This window comes from Monodon monoceros, unplaced genomic scaffold, assembly GCF_005190385.1.
Source record: "Monodon monoceros isolate NGI ecotype Baffin Bay Population unplaced genomic scaffold, NGI_Narwhal_1 Super_Scaffold_8, whole genome shotgun sequence".
NCBI classification, from domain to species: Eukaryota; Metazoa; Chordata; class Mammalia; order Artiodactyla; family Monodontidae; genus Monodon; species Monodon monoceros.
This window is the reverse complement of record NW_021703785.1, coordinates 32338790-32359607: the sequence shown is the minus strand read 5'-3', so window position 1 is coordinate 32359607 and position 20818 is coordinate 32338790. Positions and strand designations below refer to the sequence as shown.

Here is a 20818-nt window from a genome sequence, read left to right as displayed (position 1 = left end):
CTTATGAAGCTAGGGTTGGACAGACATGTAACTAAATTTTTAAAATTAAACAAACATATTCATGTTGGGAGTAGAATGGGTATATAATTTGGAGGAAAAATATTCTTTACCTTGGGAGAATGTATACTCATATTTTACAAATTACCTTTTAAAAACTGTCTCATTCAGGAGGGAATAATTCATACGTAGCCCTAGGAAATAAAGACATACTATCATTGTGTCACGTCCTTCCTTACTTTTCTGCAACTTGTAAACTTCCTGCCAACCTGCAAGACTTATTTCTTGCTACGTACCTGGCTCATCCTCTCCCCTCTGTACACTAAACATTAAAGCCATTAGCCACTAGGTCCATTGCTAAAGATTAGTGCATTAGGAGGCTGAGTCCTTAGTCACAGGCTTTAGAATTAATAGGAGCTTAAAACAATTGTACATAAGAGGAATTCTAGATCCTAAGGGTAGGTGCTTCCCTGGCTGTGTTCTTTTTAATAGCAAAACTCAAGAAACAACAAAGTTGTAATTGTAACTTGGATTCATATCCTCCTCTGTCACTTATGACCCCAAATAGGCCATAAACCATCAATCTCCCACCGGTTAAATGGGGATAATAGTCCTTACCAAACAGGGCTTTTTTTTTTTTTTTTTTTCGGTATGCAGGCCTCTCACTGTTGTGGCCTCTCCCGTTGCGAAGCACAGGCTCTGGACGCGCAGGCTTCGCGGCATGTGGGATCTTCCCGGACCGGGTTACGAACCCGTGTGCCCTGCATCGGCAGGCGGACTCTCAACCACTGCGTCATCAGGGAAGCTCAAACAGGGCTTTTTAAATGAACTATTTCATGTCAGCTGCGTAGCATAAGTAGTGGCATTCAAAGCATTTTAGATTAGCAAGGAAGAGGCTTCAGGGTGAAAATAAGGTTTCTGGTCATCTTGAACTACTCAACAGGGACTAGAGCCTGAAGCAGGCCTTCTTCATAGAAGAGGTGTAAGAAAACAAACCTGGAAAGACAGATGTGAGGTCAGCATAGCCTTGTTTTACCCAGAAGCCTTCCTTTTCCTCGACTGCAGGTAAACTATGGCCCATGAGCAAAGAATTTTTAAATGGCTGGGGGGAGAGGTGCAGCATGGAAATTGAATTTAGTAGTATTTTGTTAAACACACGAAAATTAGGAAATTATTTCAATTTCCCTGCCCGTAAACAAGGTCTTGTTGGAACGTAGCCATGCTCGGTTGTTTATAGTCCGTGGCTGCTTTCGTTATGTAAGAGCAGAGGAGTGAGTGGAGAGCTATGGTTGTGACAGAAAGCACCCGGCTGGCACAGCCTGACTTGTCCGGCCTTCACAGAAAAGGCTTGCCCACCGCTTTAGGCGTTAGTCCCCTCAAGGCTCTCCTCCGAATGAAACAAGTTCTGCCTCAATGTATGGATGTTTTCCTCAGTAACAGGAAATGGGAACAATCATTTTAATTACTGAAGTGCCTGAATGTACACATTGGCACTATTCTCACTTACTACACCTGCCGATATGTTCGCCAGTCACTTCTCACTGTACTGCAAGCTCCTTCAGGGCAGAGATCGTTTACTTGACTGGTGAGGAACCTGGTACAGTGTCGGTACTTCAGAAATTGAATGAGCCAAGTAAAATGTTTTAAGGTAACTCTATCTCGAAATATTCTTGAAGACACCTATTTTATCATTAATAATCTTTGTGGTTGACAAGGAAGTAGGCACGGGCACACCAAGTAGCAGTACTTCAATCTGTTCCCTTTAATGTCCTCATGCAACCCCTCCTTTCCTCCATAATCTGATATATATGCAATGTAAAAGCCATTATTAATTGCCTCCTTATTTTATAAGTAACACGATGTGATGTTTAAAGGGCCATCTCTATTCTTTCTTTGAACCCTAATGCCTTATTTTCGGGGAGATATTTGAGCTGAAGGTCAAGGATGATGATCACACTTATTATCTGGTATTAAATAAACAACTATTTTTCCAGTTAGATCAAAATATTCTACTTCACCTTCCTTCAACACCCAATTCCCAAACATTCACAGCTGTTCAAGAACCACTAATAAAATGCAGGAGGCTTTTTAACAGTACAGGAACACTTAGTATAAGTCAGGTAAATTAAAGGTGGCAAAGGAGATTAAATGCTGAAGTCCCTGACAGCTCCTGACTTCACTGTCTTGAAATCTAAAAACTGCCGTACCACACACTGACAGCTTTCAAGACTCAGAAAGAATAGACTGTTCCTTCTAAAAATGTTATATTTTCTCCATAGGAAAATTATAGTTTTTTTCTATCAATAGCAGATAATCAAATTACTTATGCAAAATTCATCTCCTCTTCAGTGAGCAGATGAGTGCTCCCTTTAAATGATCTTTACAGATCCCTCAAGTTGTTATCCTGTCACTATTTAAGTGATGGTTATTCAGTCGAATTTTTCTGCATAAATAGTTCTGTTCAATCCAGAAAGGAAGTAGTATGATGGGACACAGTCAACAGTTCAATAAAAATGCAAATTTTAAAAATTATTAAAATGTGCTTAGAAGTAACAAACTGTATCACACACTTCTTAGGTTTACAAGTGTTCCCTCAAGATTTTTTTTTTTAAGGAAACCAGTCTTTGAAGCTTTTTTTTTTCTTGACTGTAGCTATTTTTGAAGCTTCTTCTTCTTTGTCTCTGGTTCACTAATGTCCATGTTTGAAGTATCAGTAGGAACGCTTATTCCTGGTATCTAAAGTAATGCAAATGGGAAAAATAGGTGAGTAAAAGCGTAAAATAAGGAATAAATCTTTCTCATCTTCCCCTTCCCCACTGACGCTTTTAAGTTCAAAAAGATGCAGGGGTGGTAGGGGGAAGAAGGAGCAGATTTTCCGCAGGATGTATGTGTTGGTATATATTTCACACACAAAGGAACAGTGGTTCAGAATGTAAAAGGCAGACATGATCTCAGCAGGTAGAAGCATGTCATTTGGGAAGGGTGGGTTTAACCAAAACGTTCAATTTATCCTAGCTGTGAGCCACTCTGTCAGGATCAGAGGCCTCAGGTGTGTCGGGGGCAGAGCCAAGGTTAAGAACCAATGTCTTAGGTGGAAACACACTTTAACTTGATCTTCAAAAGTGCAGATTTCAGAAAGAACTAGGCAGATCTCAGAACTCCACTTTTGGCCCCAAGGACCTCAGAAGAAGCCCAGATGCCTGGGTTCCCATGGCCTAAGGAAATCAGTGAGAAAATAGGATTTCCTATGCAGATATTTGTCTTCCACAATACTTACAGGATTCTATCCTTAAACAGGAATAACTTATGACTATATCACTCTCTTTCACAAAATACATACTGTTTATTCCACCACAACATGGACACTAAGTTTGGTCTTACCTGTGGTTCTACCAGGGACATTCGGATTTTCTGATGCTGAAGATTAGATGAGTCTAACATGATTTTCACTTTAACTTTATCAAATATATGAAACACTGTATCTTCTATTTTAAGTGATGGTATCTAAACAAAACACATTTTACTATTTTTAATTGCTTTCTTACACTTGAGGCTTGGTTCTAATTCTTTATAATTTATCTTCCATATTAATTTAAAAGTTTAAATTCTAAAATAACTTCAATATTTATTCAGCATCTAGGTGTTCAACATAACAAAAACCATTAATCTAACAAACTCACATACATATGACCTAATTATGTGCAAACCTCCCCCTTTCATTAATATTAATTAACTGTAGGATCCTCACCCCTTTAATTGGCAAATTGTTGGTGTTATACAGGAGCACAAAGGTAATGTGGGCAGAATTTATTGTTCTGTAGTTCTACTAAGATTAGGGAAGTAGGGAGTGTGTCAGGTAAGAGACACTTGGAATTGGTTGAAAAAATTCCCTTCTTGGAGCTATAAACAGCCATTTATTCCTTTACTTTAATCCATTTGTCCACTAGGGACAAAGCATAATTCAAGTTTTCCTTAGAGGGGAAAACTTTTCATGGTATAAAAGAAAGAAATCAAGAACAACTTTTGTATATGGGAAGATACACTGAGCTGAGAAATTGTGAGTAAAACAATAAGCTTAGCTAGCATAAAGTTCTGTAGGGTACAAAAATAATTTTACCCTTTACAGGTACCATTTGCAACTGTCCCCCCTCCAAAAAAAGCCAAAATAAAAACATTAGAAATACTGTACCTCATCATCGTAAGTAAGCCGTGGCTTTGGTTTGTCCTTTTCTTCAAAAAACACTGTACCTTCTAATCCATACTTTGGAATTAACACCACAAGAGCATTCTTTCTCACAAATAGAATATAAGCTTCTTCACTTACTATTCCTTTGCTTTTGAAAAATAACTGTAAAAAAGCATACAACCTTATCAAGGATTGTCTTAAGATATTTTGAACAAAAAAAAAAAATTCTGCAATTAAAAGTGAACGAAACTTCATTTCTAACATTAGTGATAGAAGGCAAATACCTGGGTATGAAAAGCCACAGATGCACGCTGAGCGTACTGTGCCATTTTGTGCCGAAAATTGAGATTTTTACATAATTCTGCAAGCTTGTGTTTGTCTGTCAACTCTGGGTAAGTGCAGTCAGCCCCGACAGCCACAGCCAATAACCGATGAACGATGATGTCTGCGTATCTAGATATATGAAGGAGAAATAAGAATCATGCTATGTTAGCATTAAAATGTCCTTTTAAAATTTGAAATCAACTGTTTTCTATCTCTAATTTCATAAGGAAAAAGTACCTTCGGATGGGTGAAGTAAAATGTGTGTATATTGGGGACGCTAAGCCATAGTGATGAAAATCAGTATCCATTCCAGAGCAGAAGTACACAGCTTGCATCATGCAGCGAGTTGCCAATATTCTTAACAGGGTGTTTAGATATGGGAAGGTAAGTGAATCAGCCCGGTCCAAAGAGTCAGCCAAAGCCTTGGCTGTATCAGTTTTAATTTCCAAATTCTGTGGATAAAGAAGAGGGGGAAACACATCATATTAAACATTTTAAAATCAGTACCAGCATGTCTTCAAAATATAATCAATCAGATTGAACAAATATGGTGTTTTTTGACCACGTAATAAGTGTTTATATCTTTTATCCTAAACCTAGGAGAACTACAAATAAAGTCATAAAAAGTAATGGTTGTTTTTTGCAACATTAAACCTTAAATTTTTCTGAACGCATTTGAAGGTACTACAGTATCAACATTCTTAAATTTCAAGGGGAAGAGAATATTGGGAGCAGTAGTGCTATCTCTCAAAGTCCAATCTGTACTTGCCTTATCTCTGTTGGGGCAGAAAAAAATCAAAGTAGATCTGGATATTTTTCAGCATATCTGGATTTTCTCTGCAGAGAGTTTCCCTCCATTCAAAGTAGAAGACCAGAGGCAAAATAAAACTGTATTGGTTACTACAGCTCAACGTGCTGATACAGCAATTGGCTGCTTGTTTTACTTTGGGAGATGAGGCAAAAATACTTATTTCTTCCTTCCTCTACCCAGGTCATAGAAAGAAATAGGACAGTAAGAGAAAATTCTCCAATTTACAGTACAATCCTTGGAGCAGAGGAGAAGCTGATTCTGTTCTGATGGATATGATAGGAGCAGGCCCACCATAAAGGTCTGAAAAATCAGAAATCAACGTCATCCTGTTAGAATAATACCCTGAAATCCAAGCCACAGTCACCCCAAGGGTAGGGATAATCATGCCTAAATAAGTCTACTAACCAGAGGCAGGGAGCATAACGGGCTGAGAAAACGGGTGCCCTTTCTATGTTTTTCCTTTTTTCCACATATGCAAAAATGGACTTCTTTCTTAGGGACGTGACATAAAGAGGGCTTAAGTGAGTTGAAGATAAAGAGAAAAAAAAAAACTATCTGTTAAGTCTCTAAAGGTAGACAGTTTGGAGGAGGCAGGAAATAATATAGGCATAAAAAACGTGTAAAGGCACAGAGATATGGAAGAGCTTAATACGTTCAGGATATTATAAATAACTTAGTCTGGAATATCTGGCTTTAGTATAGGGCTCTCTTTATTTAAAGACATTAAAGGATTTTATTAAACAAATGATTTCAAGGTGCGAAGAGATGACCACACCCAAGTTAGATGACTTCTTTTTTAATTAAAAGAACTACGGGCATATTTTTGCATCAGGAGACAACAAAATTTTTATGGAAATGTAAATATAGATTATTCAGTGCAATGGCTGGATCACTACACAAATACAGATGCTTTTTCAAACTATGTGACCTTACCTTGGATTTAGCTGCCTTAACAAGAATTTCGTAATTTGATGGAGGAGGGGCAGGATGTTTTCGAAGCAGAGCATGCTCAGAAAATTCTTCGTGAATTTTTTTTGCAACAGAGATGTTGGCAAGTAACATAAATTCTTCCACCATGGAATTTGTTTCTCTGCCAATGGCAAAATCATTAAATAAGGAAAAAGAATGAGACTTCTATATATCGTTCACAGGTTACCTTCTCTACCAAGAGATAATGAAAATTCCTATGTAAACATTCATGTGTGTATGCACATGTGTTTTTTTAAGAATTTGGTATCCCTTTCATTTCTCAGCTACTGTGCTAACGATCTCTTACTAGGCATCTACTCCATGAGTAAATCTCACGCTAGAAGAGACTTTACAAATGGCAATAAAAAACAGAAGCTTTAGTAACTCTAGTAATATATAAAATCTAAATCATAAGCATTTTCACCTCTTTATACTGAGTACAAAGAGATTTTTATTCAATTATAAGTCCACAGAAATAAAGTTTTCTAAGAATTAAAAGCTATTTAGGTCATATCAATTTTGGCTTTAAAAAAATAAAAACTTTCACTAATAAACTTTCACCCCAAAACGAAGAGATATTTAAAATAGCTGTTTTGGGTGCGTATTATGGCCCAGGCATTGTGCTGTAAGTGCTATATACATTGCGATATGTGTGTGTGTATACATACACATATACAATACATATACACACACATGTATATATATATATATGGACATAGATATTAGTCCTGTTTTGCAGGTGAGAAAACTAAAGATGTGTAACATTATTCTCTTGCTCAAGATTAGAATTAACAGTAGAAACAGGATCTGAGCTCATATAATCTGACTTCAAAGCTCTTAACCAATGTGATATTGTTTTTCATTCTACATAGCCTATGTCCACTTAAAATTTAGTTTAGTAAATGATCTGTGTTGTTTAATAGTGCTTTCTTTCTCCCAAGTTACTGAACATGCATTATTAATCTGTCATTCATGTTTCCATTTTTAACAACATCTTATAACTTCTTGACAAGATTCCTAAAATATATTAATTTTTTTTTTTTTAATATTAGGAAGACCTCTAATTGTACCTTTAAAACTATGGGACAATCTCTTAGAAATGTGGTTTTTCTTCTTGGTAAGAAGAAATGGGTGATGTTCTGCTTTGGCAAAACTAGATTCAAGATATTCCTCAAAAAAGCCCTTGGTATTGGGTTCACTGTTCCTATTAACATTAGACTTATTTGCACAGAAATTCACCCAAAGCTATTTTTAAATTTTAGCTCTAATGCTATAACGCACACACTGGTCCTAACTAACAAACTTGAGTATATTCCCATTTTTAATCCTTGGTCATCTACTAGAAAAGTGTAAATGCATGATTAATTTCAGATCACCTTACGTAACAGGCATGGAAAAGAGGCCTAACTCTGATTTAATCCAAAACAACCTTGCTCCCTAAATCTTAGCCCAAATCAATAAAACTGTAACAACAATACCTAACCTCTGACTATTCTTCGCAACACCCTATGAGGTAGGTACCATTACCAATCCTATTTTACTGACAAATAAATCGAGTCATAGAGAGGTCAAATAACTTGACCGGAGTCACTGGCAGAAATGGGATCCAAATCTAGGCAGTCTGGCTTCAAAGCCCAGTGTTTGGCCACTATTCTACCCTATCACAGTACATTCTCTATTAAATACATAAGAAATTAATGAGGGTAATCTTCCTTTACTTACCATAGCTATTACTAGTCAAGTTCTAATATACCACACATTAAGACAAACCAAACTGGCAGTTTTCCTTTTATAATATTTATCTTATAAATAAGATACATAGGTTTTATATAAAAAAGACTAGAAAGTGAAATCATTTACTTTTCTCTATATTTCGTAAGTAAAAAAAACTCTGTAGAAATCATAACCCTACTAAAAATAGATATTTGGGGTACAAATATGTTTTATTAATATATATACTAGATATTACCTTAAAATCAAAATCTTATCTACTACCCATCAAAAAAATTGCATACCTAAGTTCCTTGGTCTGCAGATCTATAGGATCATGAGTTTCACTGTCCATGTGGAATCGAACTTCTGGAGAAGAAAGAGTCAAAGCCCTAAATAAGATAAAGAGGTGAATCAGTCATGTGAGCAGTAACAGATATAATTCTGGAAGTGATTCTTTTAAAACAGAAAATGATTAGAGCAAGTGCATAACAGTTTTTCTTATGAAAGATTTATGACCATCTGCTAAGTTTCATGTTCCATTTTCATGGATAGCCTAATATTTTACAGTTCTAAAATGCATTTAAAAAGGGAGGACAGTAGCAACACAACAAAATGAGTCCCTGTGTTTCTCAAGATTTGAATGACTTCTGTACCGAAACTGAGTTTTTACTTAGCTACAAGAGTTTGTAATCAGTTTTATAAATAAAGAAGGTAATCAATAGTATTTTATTTACTATAGGAAACAATGTATTAGGGTGAGGGATGGTGGAGAGAGGCAAAAGGGAAGCTGCCATGGGTAGATCAGTAACATCAGAAGATCCCCAGTTCGAAAGTATCTTCCACATACACTCAACTAAGGAGAGGAGACAAACTACAACTAATGTCACAAACACTAATGGCTATTAATATCTGAGTGCTGTGGGTCAGAGAGTGCACTAGGCTAAGTGCTTTACATGCACAGTTCATTTAATGATTTGGCAAGTTCTCCTTTGAAAAGTAAATTCCCACAAGGCAAGGCAAGTATAATGTTTCTACACACCTTGATGCTATTTTCATCAGGTCAGCTCCAAATCAACCTAAAACTAAGAATTTTAATGAGGCTGGGTAACTTTGGACAATCACAAAGAAGGGAAAAAGATGATTTGGGGCAAGTTAAGTGGGATTCCAAGTCCTTTTTTCCCTTGACTCTTCACCTTTGTTAGAAGAACTACAGAAGAAATACTAGAGAGGGAATCCCAACAAATATTCCTTTCTTTCCATGCATAATTTACAATAAGGTTCTAAACCACAATTAATCTGTGTTAATCTATACATCTTGACCTAAAGAGCAAGGTATACTAATCACATTTTGATCACTTTTTCTTCACAGAACATTTAAAACATGACATTTATTCTTTAACATAGACATATGATAGATATAATTTAAGACACAACATATCCTTTAAGAAGGTGAAAGACACCAATTTTTTTTTACTGATTCCTTTCTCTATTCATCCTAAGACTGAGAAGACTCGATGATATGTTTTACCAGTAGATGACTATCTATCAATACTTACAAAACTAGAAGTACAGAGTGTTCAAGTTAACGAAATATCTTTCCTGTCCTAATTAGCGGAAGCTGTTACAGATGCAAATTTACATCTCTTACTTTAAAACTGCCAAAATAAATACAGTTTCAATTTGTTTTATTCACTTTGCTTTTACAACAAACTTTCTTCTGATGCCTGGCATACTGAAAACCTTCAATAAACGAATACTTGATGAAAAATGTGTTGTTTTGTATTACAAAAGAAATCTGAATATACTCCTCTTATTTACATCTTAAGGTCAAACTTCAGCAATAGTTTCATTGGGTTTTACTACATCCAAATTATCCTTATATAGTTCCAAGTTTCAGGAGAAAATTCCCAGAAAACTGAAGTGTGAGTAGAGATAGGGTTGGCTCAGCATAAATACCTAGAACAACACTGTCCAATGGAACTTTCTGCAGGGATGGAAATGTTCTCAATCCACCTTGTCCAACATGGTAGCCACTAGCCAAATGTGGCTACTGAGGACTTGAAATATGGCTAGTGTGACTCAGGAACTGAACTTTTTATTTTAATTTTAATGAATTTTAATTTAAATAGGCACATCTTATGAAAACAGCACAGATCTAGAGTTTGCACTCCCCAACAAAAACACTTTTAGTAACTACTTGTGACCCTACCCTAGATGGGCACGGGAACCCAGAGACCAATATACGAAAGGCTCAAGAACCTGCTTTACTCTGACAGTTGATGTTTCTCAAGAATCAAATTTCTTCTAACTACTTCAACAAGTTTGGGTACTTGGATACTCCTTAAAACTCCTCTGCAGTTTGGCAAATGCCATGATATAACAGCTAAAAGTTGTAAACCTGCCGCTAGCAATCAGATCTTTGGGAAGACTGCTTCTAGGTAACTCTTAATCATTTAAAAAATGAAGGTGTTGGATTAAACAACCTCTAAAATCTCTTCCAACTCTAAGTGCAAGAAGGACTTCATCTATATTTATTTAAACATCTGAAAACCAATGTTCAATCTTGAAACTCATTTCTAATTAAAATCAGGAACAATCCATATAGAACAGTCTTAAGACAATCTTGCCTTCCTAGAATTTCTTCAAGATCTTTAACTCAAACATATCAAGATCTTTGACACAACAGAACTCTTGAACAAACCAGAATCATGTCCAGAATCAAGCTGCTAATATTTAAAAAGGTATCTAGAAGAAACAGAATGTTTCTACTTAAGAGCCCCTATTCAGCCTATTAAATAATTCATCACCATCCATGATAAAACACTTTAAAGAGTTCACAAGTTATCTTAATGCCAGGATAGGTGAATTAAGACAAATCTTAATAACTATTTTTGAAATGTACCCATTTTCAATTCTTCCTTTTTTCAAAATTTTAGCTAGTTTATTTAGTCCACGGAGACTAGTAGTAATACTATCATTCATGGTTGATGAATCAATTCTCATCTGAGCTTCAGCATATGTAAGGGAAGCCTAAAAAAGAAACCATATGTTAATACAATGCTTATAAAAACTGGCTTACTATGTTCTCATATTTCCACTATATAAAATCCATGATTTCAGAAAACCTAAAATCAATAACAAAAGAAGAGATTCCTATCTATAATATTTATACTCCACACCTATGATTTCTGGTTCATTTACTCTTATCTGATGCTTTACACAACATAAGCGAACTTATGTTAAAACAAAATAAAATGGTAGAATGGTTAGTAAATAGTTTAAACTATTTACTCATAGTTCAGTTAATGTATAAATACTTAGGTAATGTTAAAATAAAATAAAAGGAAGGTTAGATTATTCTCTGATAATGACTGTAAAGTGAAATCCTTTTCGGAGAACCAATACTGCCTTACTCACAGCAAATAATTAATAAAATTGTAATAGTCTAGACATCGTGTTTTATAGGAAATCTACTAAATACCCAAAATTAGGTATTTAACCTAAGAATCGGAAAAATCATAGTAGAAAACATTAATTTCCAATTACAATACAAATAGTACCCCTGTTCCTATTTTCCTCCTTATGTAAAACACCATTTTTTAGCTTTTTTTTTTCTAAGCAGCTTTTTGAGTAAAAATCAGGAATAGTACAAGAGAGTTAGGTGATGCAGACCAGGTCAGATTCTTGGGAGAACCAACTTATCTATTAGGGGATAAGAGTTCCCCATCTAAAAATGTTTTCTGTTATATGTTTACTAATTTTTTTTCATATAATTTTGTTACACTGACCAAGTCTAGGAGAATTATAAACTCATCCTATTTAAAAATACTAATCTAGGAAAATTTAAATCATTCCCACGTTACTGTCAGTTTAACATTGCTTTCTTTCCAAATACTAGCTGATTAGAAAAGAATGATGTCAAAGGGAGAGAAAAAGCTGGTAAACTTGGAAAACAGATCATTGGAAGAAAAGTGGTTTGGCAAACATCAGAGGTAGATTCAGGGCAAAATGAGAACACAAGGGAATCTGGGAAAAAGTATTAAAAAAAGGAGAAGAATGAGAAACATAATCTGGCTCCGTTCTGTGTGAACATGGAGCTCAGGCTAGTCCTACTGGAATTCAACCATGATTTATCACATTATTTCAGTGAGAAAATGTGAGGAACAAGGAGACGGTGTACATGCCATCTTTTAAAATACTAACCAGTTATAAACTGGGACAACTTCAAACACTGGAGCTCCTGAGTTAGGGCTAAAAGAAACCTACTCGGTCTCCTCAAGTATATAGGCTTGGTAAGTTTCTGAATACAGGAATAAACTCATTTCTAAATAACAGCAAAAATTAAGCAAATAACTGAAAACAACTAGAGTTTGCTGCAACACTGGGGAAAAACTTCTTCTTATTATTAATAAGCCTAAATTTTTCAAAACAATCTAGAACATTGTTAAAAGCACCAAAGATGTTAAACATGAAGTAGTAACCATGAAACCAACCTTTGAATTAATGACACTTTTGGTAAACCTTGTTTTTAAGATTTCTGCATTGTGATTCATTTCCCAAATACATGAAAATGCCAACCTATGAGGAAAAATAGATGGTATCTGTTAATGGGAATCAGTTAAAGAAGTAAATACTATGTTTTTATGAAGAAATGTGATAAGTACCTGTCAACGTTAGATCTTAGGGAACATAAGTTAGAGCTAAGCAACTCTGGAACCATGTCAATCCTCTGGAACAAATAAAATAGAGTTGTGGATTACTGAGCTGTCTCCACACGTTTTTCGAGGTTCTACTCTCAAATATCAATAGCATTGAACTTAAAAGAGGAAAAAAAAGGCCTTTGTGAAAAGAAGTGAGAAAATGTGAAATAAAAAGTCTATTTCTAGAAAAGTAGTTACACACAATTTTTACAAGAGTGAAGCAATGAAAGAAAACTGGATTTCATGTCAGTCAGTCTAAGTTTAAGTTCTCTACACTACCCACCTAGCTGTGCTCTGAAACTTTGAAATCTCTGGTCTGTACAATACGTTTGTACCAGATAACAGACACAGGCCCTAATAGCTCTACGACTGGACCTTCCTCCAATACTTCACATAAACTACATGGTGTTTTCAACATTCTAAAAAAAGAGAAAAACTAAATTTTTATGGAAAAAAGCTACACAGAAGAACTTTGACAATGAATTTACCACAGACTAAGCTTAACTTTCCCTTCTACTTTCACAATTTTTCTCTGTAAGTTTATGGGAGCATACTTAATGAAGAATAAATGGTAAATTGTGACAGTACAGACTCGACTTAACTATATATAAGAAAGAGAAAATATATTAATTACCCACCAATAATAAGTTAAATGCTACGCAACAATTTATATCAACTACATCTACTTGTTATTTGGGTCACTCAATAACAAAACACATTGCAATATTTTCACTGATTTAAGGCCATCTTATTCTATGTATGCCTTTTAGCTAATTCATGTACTATTCCAGACTGTTCAAGAATCCAAAAGTGCCCATGATTTTGACAAACTGCACAATTAACAAAGTAGTAATTCATATTTCACTATATACTGTGGCTGTCCTCTTCTCAGGAAATACCTCAGATGGTTTTATTATTAAGAATAAAACAGATGATGGAAATGATGTATCAAAATTCCACTCTTAAATTTAACATATTTACCTTTTCACAAAGATACACAGTTGTTCCCCTTCTAGCTGATTCCTGATCCAATGCATTTCCTGGTCTAATAAAATAGCTAACATCGGCAATATGAACACCAACCTTAAAAAGATAAAAAGGATGTCAACATGCTTAATTGGGTAAATGTACTAATGGAGTTCTAATGAGAAGAAATACGGCCAAAAGGAAAAAGGACCTTAGTCACAGTTACCATTGCAATTTTTTACATGCCCATTAGTCTCTGCAGCTACAACTGACTCTACTTGACATAAATAACTCACAAACAAATTCTACAATGGGTCAAAAGAAAATTAACTCAAGACCAGAACTATATTTAGATAGAACGTCATTATAATTATGAATACCTCCAAATTTCCATTTTCAAGTTCTCTACAATGGAGAGCATCATCTATATCAGTACATCCTGGGGGGTCCACACTACAAACACACAGATGTCTCAGGTCTTCTCTGTTTTTCATGTCCTAGAAGATGCCACATTATTAAGAAAGAAAAAACTATTTTGGTGGTACAGATGTAACACAAGGTCTTATGCAATCAACAATATCTATAAATTAAAAAAAACAGCTTTATTTCTTAGTTATAACTGCACATTATGATTTATAACTTGTGAACTCTTCATCTTAGGAAAATTTGACATAAGCTAATGTCTGTCCCCTAGAAAAGTCTGTCTTTCAGTAAAGCAAATGATTTCCATGATACCTAAGAGTTCTGTACCAAACTCAATGCAGGGGAGGAGGGAACTACGGTTTCTACATATTTTAAAAAAACACATACAGAAATCAGAAAAATTAGTAGCTCAGATACAGTGATTCACTAAGAATTCTTTTCAACATACCTTCTCAGTGATGCTCCAGGGCATCTTTGGTAGAAGGCTAAGAACAGCCTGTGAGAAAGGCTGATGGGGAACATCGTGCTCAAGTAACAAAACTTCCGTTTCAGTCTCTTTGTCTCCGACTTCACCTAAATTTTTTACAAAGTGCCCCTAAAACCAAAAGATATTATTAGAAAGGTGTATTTTACAGCTTTTTGTTTGGCAATTTATATTTTACTATCACATTAAATCCCTGAACATTTACATATCACTTTAGTATTTCTAAATGTTCTCCACACTTCTTAAAAATGACAACTAGGTAAATTAAAGCTAAAAATGACAAAGACTTCTCAAGTGATTTATGGGGGAGACTTCCCAAGGGCCTGGTTCTCATATAAAAAGGTGTCTGTTTATTTCCTATTATTTTTCAAGTTTAAAATGTGCTTCAAATATCCTATCTTCCAAATTTGTTTATTTACAATCTACTTAGGTCTCAAATGCTGTTTTTGTAGTAGCTGTCATCAAAAGTTATTTGTTAGGAAGTCTGAGTAAAAGTCACCAAATGATTCACATTGGAATTTCCTAAAATTAATTTTCAGCTTGGACGTACACTTACCAGGTAACTGTGAAATACTTCTAGATCTCAGTATGTATTTTATACAAAAGCAGATTCTATTTTCAGTAAAAGAAGCAACTTTATTCCCAAAGTTTTAATATTCTAAAATAAAATGATTAATTCAAGCTTACATTTGGATATCTGGAATTTCTCGGCCAACCATCAACAGCAACAATAATTCTCTGCCCTTCTAATGTAGAGGCCTGTCTGGTTTCTATCCGAATTCTAGGGATTCTCTTATCAGCAGGAGTAAAGAGATGTCTTCTTGACTAGAGAAAATTAGGAAAAAAGATTTTACACATACAAAAAAGGCTGGGGATGGGGGCAAGGTGAGGGCTGTAAGTTCTATTCAATGTATTTCATTTTCTATTACATAGCAACATGCTCTTTACTCACCTCTTTAATATCAGACTTGGAAAGCATGCCACAATATGGTCTCCAGTTCCTTCTTATTATTCCAACAACTCTACCTGTAGGCTTTAACATTTTTTCACTTACAGCAGTCTTAAGCTGAGATGTAAAAATAAAAGTAAAAATCTTCAGTTATCTTTCCTGTAAGGATAATGAGACAATTTCCCTTCAAAATTAGAATACAGGTACTTTCTCAGGCAGTAAATTATGACATAAAACTATGGAATTTTGATGCTTCAAAATTCTAGGCAAGAGCATGCCAAACAAAACTACAAAAACAGTTCCATAGTAAAGCACTACAAAAAAACAAAAGTAACTGAATAAATATGTCAGAACTGGACTCTGCAGTTTTAATATGAAGATTTACTGACTTGCACACATGTGTGTGCACACACACACACACATGCACAGGTCTGGTAATTAAAAGACTAGGATTTTAGTACTAGTTTTCAATAATTAGCTGAGTGGCATTCATTAATTCATTAAAAAAAGAGATGTATCTTTAAAGGTTCGTCCTTATCCAAAATATAAACCCAAACAAATAATAGTTTTTATTAGAAATAGCAGAAGAACCTTATGGTATTTCACCTCTAACACTCTCCTATGGCCTAGACTCTGCAAAGATAATGTTATAGTAAGACTCCAGAGTAGTGAATATAATTCATATAAAGAGAACTACTACTAATGTTGTGTGAATTCCAACTAATTGTATTATTCTTGTAATTCTAAAATGGGAAAATAAATAGGTCATATCAGGTAGACTTTAGGTCAAAAGAAACAACTGAAAGCACTCTCTTCATAATAAATATGGTAATAGAGAAGGAACTATTAAACAGACCCATTTGTAAGGGCCCAGAAGTACATCTCTTATGCTGAGGGAACTTTAACATTACCTAAAGGCACTTCAGAAAATTTAAAATTTTTATTTACTTAAACCTCACTAATTCAGCCAGACCGTACACCTGAATGTCAGAATTCAAGTTTCATACTCAAGTCTTTTTGTATTTAAACCTTTGTTTTATTTGAGCAAAAGAAGACATTAATTTAAAAGCAGACTACTTAGAGGAAAAGAAATCAACTATGTGTATGACATATATTATTAAACTGACAGAACTATAATTTTATTCATCATACACAGCGAATAAAATAAATATTAATAAAATAAATCTGAAAGCAATGAAACTTGTTTAATTTTTTCCAAAGACAATACATTAACAACTTATTCAAAGCTGCACAGACAAAAAAATAAAACTTTCTTGGTTTCATACAGTGCATTCTCTCTCCTCTTCTTTCTCCATATCATCTTCATTTTGACCTTCGTCAAGTAAAACCACAGAAGATGGTGCTACCCACTGATTCTTTGGAAGAAGCTCCACAGCCACAATATCTTCATGAATAGCTCGGTTTAAATTTTTAAGTCCTTGTAAGATTATCTGTGTAAAACAGCAAATGACACGTGCCCAGATATTTTCAAAGGCAATATAATAATGGAAAGGTTGCCTACAGAAGTTTAGATATATTCTGATGTCTCTATGTTTCTATTTCCCCTCCTTTATATATTTTCTTCCTTTATAGTGGGGCCCTTTACTCTGCCCTCTTAATTTCTCAATAGCAAATAGAAAAAACATGCTCAGAAAATATGGGTTGTGTTCATGGCTCTACCATAACTCTTACATTAGTACCACAATTTCTTAATCTCTCTAAATCTCAGGGTCCTGATTGGTAAAACAAAAAAGAGAGTACCTACTCTTACAGGCAGAGTTGAAAATATATGAAATGCAGCGTTCAAAGCAATGAGATGAGTACCTGTCCAATAGTGAGCACCCCAAAACAACTGCTATTTGCTTTAAAGTGTGTGAAGCTCTCCAGAGCAATTACACATTATGTAAATAGTATTTCCCACAATAGATCATAATACAGAAAATAGAGGTACCATAGTGGGGTTTTTTATTGATTAGATTTTTATTCTCTTAAAAGTGGGTTAATAGTTCTTTTCCTCAATAAGCAGTTTTCTGAAAAAGTGATTAATTCTACTAGTATCTATGACCTTTCACATAACTTTCTTCAAGCTGATAAATTGGGAGGATAAAGCAAACTTAACTTCTTGTACAAAAATGTTAAACACTTGTGAAAAAAAAAACAGAAAACATTTTAGTGTAAAAGGAATTTATGTACACACTTGCCTCTTTATTGTCTTCAGTGTCACCATGAACCCATACTGTAGCTTCTAAGTAATTTTCCCTGCTGGCTCTAAATGTCCCTTGAAGGTATGCACCAGATTTTATGCCTTGTTGTAGCTTACTTAATGGAAGATGCTCTGAAAATATTATTTTTCCACTATCTATTTCATTCTGTGAAATAAACAAACCAAGAGATATAGTTAGTAGTGAGTCTTTTGTATGCTCCATATACAACTATTAACACCATCAGGTATTTTTTAAAACAACCATCCACATTATGGTATATACCACTGTATGAATTTGAATGAACATAGCACAGGAAGAAAAAGAAGCTTTCTATTCTTAGAAATACACAAACATTTCCATTTCATTATATTTAGGTGTCAGCTACAGATGCAGAACACTAAGAAACTCTGTGTACCCCCTTACCCCTACCCAGGCCTCCTGGAATGAAGGTGTGTAGTTAGGTGATCAAGTGAGCGGGTAGGTATGTAAAGGGTAATGGAAAGCCTCAACTGCATGAAAAGACTGTGGTTCCTGAAAGCACAAGAAAAGCTATTTTTATTTGCATTATTTTAAACAGCTAAGGATGTTAGATAGAGGTAGGCTGGCGTCTACTGTAGATCCACCACAACACCTTCCAGGATTCTCTAAGACCTCAACATCCACAATCCTGACTGCTTGGCTCCTTTAGTTTTCTTCATTTCCTAAATTCCCTACCTTCTGAGGAGATCACTTTACACCTTCTTTTTTTCTGCTTAACTCTCCAAGTTCCTTGTCTTCCTTCCTCACTCTCAGATGAAGGACCTCAGTCTCCACACTGAGAATCAGAAGCAGTCACTCGAGACCTACTTCACCTCCCTACCACTGAATCTGCTCACCTATGTGAGCATCTCCTCTCCTCTATTCAACAACTTTGTCCTATAATTACCTTCTCTCTCTGGAATCAAATTTCCCCCCTCTCTACTATAACATCCTCACCATCATATAAACTAATATAACCTATTTTTAAAAAATATGGACCTATTAAATACTATGATCCATTAAATAAATTAATGATATGGTCTATTAAAATACATTAATTAACTGATTAACTAATTATTTCCTCATAGCCCCAATCTATCACCAAGTCCTAAAATCAACAAAATATTTGTATCAACGAAATATACCCAATATCTGATCTACTTCTCACCACCTTAACTGCTGCTACCGTGATCCAATTTTCTGTCTTGTCTCCCAGGGGTACTAAAATATCCCCCTAACTGGAGGACCTTGCTTCTAATCTATTCTCCTTAGAGCAGCCAAAATGGATATTACTACTCTCCTGCTCAACAGCTGTCTAGCACTCATGGGCTAAAATCCAGTTTTTTTTCCATGACTCACTACACCCTAAATGATCTGGTCTCTACCTATGTTTCTGACTTCATCCCTAACATTTTCTCCCTTGCTCACTCCCATCCAGCCACACTTTTAGCTATTTCTTGATCTTGCCAACTTATTCTAACCTCAGAGATTTTGAACTTACTGTTCCTTCTGCATGAAATGCTCTTCCCCTAGTTAATACATGGTTAACTCTCTTACATAAAGTAGCTAAAATGTCTCTGTTTCAAAGCAATTTGCTTTGTTAACATCCCTCTTAGCTCAGCTTAGACATTACTTCTATCAGGAAGCCTTGACATCCCAAATCGGGGTTAGATGCCCTTGCTAAGTTCAGTCAGTTCTCCTATAATATTTGTTTTGAAAACACAAATGTGTTCCAATGCAATTGATATATTAAAAAATACCAGGTGACAACATAGGAGCACCTCAATACATGAGGCAAATGATAACAGCCATAAAAGAGGAAATCGACAGTAACACAACCATAGTAGGTGACTTTAACACCCCACTTTCACCAGTGGACAGATCTTCCAAAATGAAAATAAATAAGGAAACAGAAGCTTTAAATGATACATTAAACAACATGGACTTAATTGATATTTATAGGACATTCCATCCAAAAACAACAAAATACACTTTCTTCTGAAATGTTCATGGATCATTCTCCAGGACAGATCATATCTTGGGTCACAACTCGAGCCTTGGTAAACTTAAGAAAATTGAAATCGTATCAAGTATCTTTTCCGACAACAACACTATGAGACTAGATATCAATTACAGGAAAAAACCTGTCAAAACTACAAACACATGGAGGCTAAACAATATGCTACTAAATAACCAAGAGATCACTGAAGAAATCAAAGAGGAAATCAAAAATACCTAGAAACAAATGACAATGAAAACACGACAACCCAAAACCTTTGGGATGCAGCAAAAGCAATTCTAAGACGGAAGTTTATAGCAATACAATCCTACCTCAAGAAACAAGAAAAATCACAAATAAAAAACCTAACCTTACACCTAAAGGAATTAGAGGAAAGGAGCAAAAACAACCCAAAGTTAGCAGAAGTAAAGAAATCATAAAGATCAGATCAGAAATAAATGAAAAAGAAATGAAGGAAACAGTAGCAAAGATCAATAAAACTAAAAGCTGGTTCTTTAAGAAGATAAACAAAATTGATAAACCATTAGCCAGACTCATCAAGAAAAACAGGGAGAAGACTCAACTCAATAGAATTAGAAATGAAAAAGGAGAAGCAACAACTGACACTGCAGAAATACAAAGGATCATGAGAGATTACAACAAGTAACTATATGCCAATAAAGTACACAACCTGGAAGAAATGGACAAATTCTTAGAAAAGCACAACCTTCCAAGACTGACCAGGAAATAGAAAACACAAACAGACCAATCACAAGCACTGAAATTGAGCCTGTGATTAAAAACCTTCCAACGAACAAAACCCAGGACCAGATGGCTTCACAGGCAAACTCTATCAAACATTTAGAGAAGAGCTAACGCCTATCCTTCTCAAACTCTTCCAAAATATAGCAGAGGGAGGAACACTCCCAAACTCATTCTATGAAGCCACCATCACCCTGATACCAAAATCAGACAAAGATGTCACAAAGAAAGAAAACTACAGGCCAATATCACTGGTGAACATAGATGCAATAATCCTCAACAAAATACTAGCAAACAGAATCCAACAACATAT

General features: G+C 35.0%; 1 protein-coding gene across 3 annotated transcripts in view; it reads right to left on the bottom strand.

Moving 5' to 3' along the window:
- Nucleotides 1–625: 625 nt before the first annotated feature.
- The window catches only part of DIS3 (DIS3 homolog, exosome endoribonuclease and 3'-5' exoribonuclease), a 28790-nt gene continuing 8597 nt past the window's right edge, over nucleotides 626–20818 (bottom strand). For 2 of the 3 annotated variants that reach the window (XM_029210131.1, XM_029210132.1), the window contains 17 exons: nucleotides 17724–17891; nucleotides 16809–16973; nucleotides 15526–15639; nucleotides 15261–15398; nucleotides 14538–14684; nucleotides 14047–14163; nucleotides 13682–13783; nucleotides 12665–12729; nucleotides 12494–12578; nucleotides 10903–11030; nucleotides 8303–8389; nucleotides 6252–6408; nucleotides 4745–4959; nucleotides 4468–4636; nucleotides 4187–4345; nucleotides 3379–3501; nucleotides 2400–2733 (listed from right to left, as the gene is read on the bottom strand). In XM_029210131.1, coding sequence (XP_029065964.1) covers nucleotides 2650–2733; nucleotides 3379–3501; nucleotides 4187–4345; nucleotides 4468–4636; nucleotides 4745–4959; nucleotides 6252–6408; nucleotides 8303–8389; nucleotides 10903–11030; nucleotides 12494–12578; nucleotides 12665–12729; nucleotides 13682–13783; nucleotides 14047–14163; nucleotides 14538–14684; nucleotides 15261–15398; nucleotides 15526–15639; nucleotides 16809–16973; nucleotides 17724–17891 — 2223 coding nt within the window. In that variant the 3' untranslated portion in view covers nucleotides 2400–2649. Of the gene's footprint in view, nucleotides 2734–3378; nucleotides 3502–4186; nucleotides 4346–4467; nucleotides 4637–4744; nucleotides 4960–6251; nucleotides 6409–8302; nucleotides 8390–10902; nucleotides 11031–12493; nucleotides 12579–12664; nucleotides 12730–13681; nucleotides 13784–14046; nucleotides 14164–14537; nucleotides 14685–15260; nucleotides 15399–15525; nucleotides 15640–16808; nucleotides 16974–17723; nucleotides 17892–20818 lie in introns of all 3 variants that reach the window. The other variant, XM_029210130.1, reaches the window with a different exon arrangement.